General features: G+C 48.6%; 1 protein-coding gene across 5 annotated transcripts in view; it reads right to left on the bottom strand.

The window, feature by feature from the left end:
- Window positions 1-5,753, bottom strand: part of SMYD2 (SET and MYND domain containing 2) — a 49,403-nt gene extending 43,650 nt beyond the window's left edge. For 2 of the 5 annotated variants that reach the window (XM_036103039.2, XM_036103038.2), the window contains exon 1: window positions 5,400-5,540. Coding sequence is in view for 2 of the 5 variants with exons in the window: in XM_036103037.2 (XP_035958930.1) it covers window positions 5,400-5,572 (173 nt within the window). In the remaining 3 variants the exon portion in view is untranslated. Of the gene's footprint in view, window positions 1-930; window positions 1,015-5,399 lie in introns of those variants that run through there. The other 3 variants (XM_036103037.2, XM_036103035.2, XM_078078113.1) reach the window with 3 other exon arrangements.
- Between the last annotated feature and the right edge of the window lie 247 nt (window positions 5,754-6,000).

A 6,000-nucleotide genomic window follows, 5' to 3' on the forward strand; every position in this document is an offset into this window, starting at 1 on the left:
AAGATACAGATCGAAGACCGCTCCATCAATTTATTTGTTCAACTTTTAGAAACATTAGTTTGTTGAATTACCTGTTGGAGGAAGGAGAAGCAAAAGAAAAGAGGTAATAAAAATAGCATTCACTCCAGAAGAAATCAGAGTGAAGATGTCCCAGTGTCTGGGGCGGGTGGAACAACACAGTAGATTCAGGCCAAAAGGGGTAGGGGAAGGAAACCACACTCAGAATAGTAAGACATGGCTCAGTCCATGAAGGGCACAGAGCCCTTTATTGAGTGAAGACACTCAATAAACATCTGACAAAAATATGTGAAATTCAAGGAAACAACTTCAACTCTCCGACACACAGCTTTTTCCTACGTGCAATGGGGTAAGGTTCCCTCTACATAAGCCATTCTTGGGAGGATCAAAAGAAGACTGTATCTGGAAATGCTTTATGAGCTGCAAAGAGCAACATGATTTTAAGGAATGTCGTTTTATGGGATCTTCAGATATTTTTGATTGAGAGATTTTGTGCAATTGCTTTTGAGAAGGAAAGGTATTAGATGGTGGTTTTTAACTCACCAGGGTTTGAATTTCACTTCAGCATATCCTGCTGCTTGTTCTGTCTCTTTCATGTCAAATCATTTCCAACTGTACAGCTTCGTCCCAGAGCCCCTATAAGCTATAACAGGAATTGTGTTCCCTGCATATGAAAAATATGTGTGTCATGGCGCTTGCCACATCTAAAGTCTTAAAGGACTGCCCTTGGCCACAACTGAACCATGCAAAAATTAAAGAGCAGAGAGGAGGTATGACAGGCTTGCTATGCAGAAAATTCTGTTTGCCTCCATTTCTCTTCTCAAATATTAGCTTAATCTCATGGCAAAAGACTATTAGAGCATCTAAGCACTTTGGAGCTAGAAAAGGCTCTTAAAAAAAAAAAAGGTTTACCTGTTGTAGGTTCATTATATCATTTCCATTAGGTTTTGAAAAAAAGTGAAATCCGTTATTTTCTGGGGGACCTGGGGGCTGAGAACGGCTGCTCTTAGCTCGGGGTGAATGTGCCATCTGAAGGATGACTCTACTGGTCAACAATTTCCAGTATTTCCTTCCTGGTACCCCCTTCCCAACACCACCATGATAAAAATGTCCCTGACACTGCAATATTTTATCACCCTGTCACATTTAGCACGAGCGAGACCGTCACGCGGATCATGACAGCTTACTCTGTGCCAGGGCTCTACTAAGCGCTCGACTTCCACTGGCTCATGTAATTCTCACGTAGCTCCGGAGGTAGGCGTTCATGTGAACACGGTAAACATAAAGGAACCTAGTCATTCAAAGACATTATGTAGTTCCCCTAAAGACAAATGTCAGGAAGGGAGGAACCAGAACTCAAACCAAGTTGATCTGGCACCCAAGTCTCTGCCTCGCCATCTCTAAATAAATGAAAAACTTCCAATATTCTAATACGGAAAGTGACAACATAATATCTCATCACCTGATGTACAGAGGGCTGAATTTTGTTTTATTTAATATAACTTTTTAGAGGAAATCTGTTGTCTGTATATTTTAATCTTACTACCCATTTTTTAAAGAAATACTTGTGGAAAGGAGGGAATTCTCTATTAGAGCACATGTCTAATTTTTCATTCAGAAAGCAAGATAATTTGAAAACATTTGAAGTCAGTTCTCCCCTTAGAGACCATACAATTCTCAGAGAATGTTCTGGGAATAAACAGAATCCCAGCAGCCCTGGGGATGACTCCCCGATCTGAGGTGCTGCTTCAGGTGGTCAGTCCCAGGGTTCTTTCAGAGAACATTAAGGTTTCTTAAGAAAACCGCAGCAAGAGTTCATGCCTCTTAATACTGATTAAAATCTACTAAATATTACTTTGACAGTCTGGTAAAACAATGGGCTAGACAGGATGAATAGTACTACAGAATAAATCTGTGAGACATCACATCTTTACAACTGCTGAAACAGGACATCTCGATCATACTGTTTTGTTCATGCAAGCATTTTAATTTTTAAAACCACTCTGAGTGAGCCAGGCATGACATAAATTTCCTGAAATTGTGTTCTAACAGCTCTATTGCGAGAAGGCTAAGTGGGCCTTCCTACTTTCCCCCCATACTCGGAATGAACTAACAAAAAAGGTAATGTTCTTGCCTTTAAATGATCCACGAGCCAAGAAAATAAAAGATCAAGAGAGAGACATCTTCCCACCTGAGGAATTGCACACAGAATGAATATTGAGATGTAACACTGGGTTACAGCAGATTTTTTCCCTTTTTGAGACAAATAACAGTGTTAAAATATGCTGAATACTAAGTATGAAATATAATATAAGGGGCGCCTGGGTGGCTCAGTCATTAAGTGTCTGCCTTCGGCTCAGGTCATGATCGCAGGGTCCTGGGATCGAGCCCCACATCGGGCTCCCTCTTGGTGGGGAGCCTGCTTCTCCCTACTTGTGTTCTCTCTCTCGCTGTGTCTCTGTCAAATAAATAAAATCTTAAAAAAAAAAAAAAAAAGGAAAAGAAATATAAAAGTATCTGCCATAGAAAGGTGGCCAATGGCCAAAAAAACGTGTGTGTGTGTGTGTGTGTGTGTGTGTGTGTGTATACAAAATGTATCTGGCTCCCAACTGGAAAACATTTATTGTATTTTTAGGAGTTGCCTTCTAGCAGCTGAGGCAAGATAAACATCCTCCCAACTATCACCACCAAACTGAGAAAATGTGTACAAATTTAAAATTCCCAGAAACAAACCTCTGTCTGAATTGTGCCAACAGTAAGAATCCCATTCCCCTGGGACCTGAGAAACTTCCCTTTATTTTTCAATTTATAGAACTTATTACTGCAGAAATCACCTATTTTCCTTCAAAATAAGTTAAACCCAGATACAATTAATATGACAAGGAAAACCTCCAGTGGCTCACTTACCTTAAGCAATATCATTTATGCTAAACTTCTAGCACAAGAAAGGATAAGAAGTAGTTTGGGGTTTTTTCCTGTGGGGGAGGGGCGGGTGGGGTGGGGAAGTAGCAGATTTTACCCTGTATGCTTTAATATTTGAGAATTCTGCTCCTACTCCCTTGAGGCTCCAGGAGACATACATGTGTTCTAGTACAGCTGGACAGATTGGTTTGTTCTGGGACATGATCAAATAGTGGACAGAGGAAATGGTGCAAAATTTATAAGAACGACCTAACCACTAATTCTAAACCACTAATTCTAAACTAATCGAATTTAATAGAAATCATAGAGTGGTGTACAAAGATATTTCCAATTTCATAGGTACCGTGGTATCACTATTTCCTGTGTGTTATCTTAGTTGATTTCAAATGACTCGTTAGGGAAAGAGAAGAAATGAACCGTGGCTGTTAAGAGCGGTTCACCTAAGCCAAACAGAGAAAAGTGGGGGGCGGGGGGGCCGGGGGCAGGGTCAGGGACAGTGATACTGCCCCAATGCACATAGCAGCCCAGGTGAGGGGTCTAAGACAGCGGTTAATGACCCTAACAAATGTTATTCAGAAAAAGGAGAAACAAAGCACGCTCCGTCACATAGGGCCGGGTGCTCTGTGGAGCTGCATCTGACCATACATTAATGTTCTAAGTAAGGCTGGGGGTGTATACACTAGATATAGTCAGGACACTCACAGCTAAAGAGAAGCATCTCTCAGCTCTGCTTCTCCCCTCTGAACCCAGAGGGATTTGATCTCTAATTCATTGGAGGCGTGCACGGGTAACTACCATCTGAGTACCTACTATGTGCCCGACACTGGGATCCTCTCTCACAGGATGGACTCCAGGAATCACCAGGATTCCTGATGGACGGAAGCACCTTCCGTGCTAGGTGACCCCGCTTTGCTCCTGCCACTCCAGACACCCACACTGCTTCAGACTCCGAGCCACAGCGAGGCTCAGAAGATCAAGGGACCAGTCACAGCAGCCTTTTTAACTTTGGGAAAACCCAATGCTCACTTCACTCAAACGTTGCAAAGTGGTGCCATGACCCTTTAGCTCTTGACTCACCAATTCAAAGAGCCACATCACATACAGCCCTTAAGCTGCCCACGGCATGATTCTGCGTCTAGTGCCTTTCCAGGTCCCCCCAAGCGGAAGACAGTTCTGGCAGGGAGTCTGGGCAAGATTACTATAATATTTAGCCTTTGTCCCTTCTTTTGCTATGTCTTATCATAGAATAAGGCACACAAGTCTGAGAAACTGGGTACTTTGGTGTATGTTGGACTTGAGACCTGTACTCCAAAAGTACCTGCAGGACCTCAGGTCAGTGCAATCTGACCCAAGAAGCTCCATTTCAAAGATGAAGAAACTGAGATTCAAAGAAAGTAAAGCAGGGTCCATTCTTCAGAGAGTAGGGAAGGTGGGGTACACACGTAGTTCAACACCATGCTTCCTGTCTCGGGGATTTTACTGAGCACCTAACTAGTAGGAAATGGACAGAACTGAAGCGAACAGATTTCATTCCCTTAACTATTGGTGTGACTAAGAGCCACAACCACACTTCCTATCTGAGCGTTAGTTTTCTCGCCTGTAAAATGGAGAGAGTGTGTTGGACTGGTGATTCCTAACGCCTTTCGGGTCTGAAACTGTCATAAAGCTTAAGGATATAATTATGTGTGGATGTGGATGAATATATATGCATATAGATGAATACAGATGTATGTGTATATATGTATGTATATGTATATACATGACGTGCCGCAATTAAATACTATTTCCAACCACACATTTTGCCTAATTCCCTCAGAGACCATGTTTTCAAAATCCCAAACCAAAGCTAGGTACGTCCCATCACTGCAGCCCTTCGGAATCCCGGGTTGTGTGGTCAGTACTCTGGCTTCTCTCCAAACACAAGTGCTGAGTGAGAAGGAAGAGGAGGAGCCGCGTACTTTACATGAAATGTTAAGTGTCATTAAGTTCCCCGGAGGGAACGGCAAGTCTGCGGCAGGGCTGGGCTGGGGGGTGGAGCGGGGGAAGAGAACACACCGCAGGAAGCACAAGTTAAAGGTGACAGGCGGTGGCTGCTCGAACCTGGGGCCGGGCCGGCAACGCACCAAGTGCGCAGCGCGTGCCGGGGCTTGGAACAAGCCTGGCTCCGCGCCGACGTCTGAGGGTGAGCCCGGAGTGAACTCCCGGGTGAGCCCATCCCGCGTGAGCAACTCGGAAAATGGGCCGTGCGGGGGCTGGCGGCGGGCCCTCGGCTGCTCGGTGGGCCCTCGGCTGCTCGGTCCGAACGCACGTGGCACGACCCGCGCGGGGTGAAAGCGCCCCGCCCGCCCGCGCGGCCGCCGCCCCAACCGCCGGCGCTAGGACCCGACGCGCCGCGCGCACTTCCTCCCGCCGCGGTCCGAGCCGCCGCCGCGGCGCCCCCGCCCGCGCCGCCGCCCTACCTGGCGAAGCAGTACTCGCAGTGGTTACCCCGCTCGTTGACCGTGAGCACGTAGGCGTAGGCCGGGCAGGAGAAGAGCAAGTCCCCCACGTGGAAGGGCTGCAGGGCCCGCATCCCCCGGCCCTTGCCCGGGCTGCAGAAGCGCTCCAGGCCGCCGTCGCCCGCGGCCCTCATGCCGGCAGCGGGGCGGGGCTGGCGGGGCCGGCGCTGAGGGGCGCCCGGAGCGGCGGCTCCCCGCGAGCTGTTATTGGAGAAGCGTCACCCAGAGCTGCGGGGGGGCGGGGAGGGAAGCCGCCGGAGACGCCGCGGCGGCCACAGCTCCCCGGAAGGGACGCCGGCCCCGCCCGGCTCTCGCGCGCCCCCGGGGGGAGGGGGGAAGGGGGAGGGAGGGGGACCGGCCCGGCGGCCCCGCCCCGCCCGTAGGACCCTCGGCGACCCGCCCGGCACGCGCTCGGGGTGCTTCCGGTGTGGCGGCGACGGGCGCTGCAGCCACGGAGGCTCCTGGCGGCCGGGCGCGAGGCGTCTGCGCCTCGGCGGCGTTTCCGCGGGAAGAGCGGACGCTGCCCCGCTCCCGTGGGCGGGTGGGGTCGCCGCGGGTGGCC

This window comes from Halichoerus grypus, chromosome 7, assembly GCF_964656455.1.
Source record: "Halichoerus grypus chromosome 7, mHalGry1.hap1.1, whole genome shotgun sequence".
NCBI classification, from domain to species: domain Eukaryota; kingdom Metazoa; phylum Chordata; class Mammalia; order Carnivora; family Phocidae; genus Halichoerus; species Halichoerus grypus.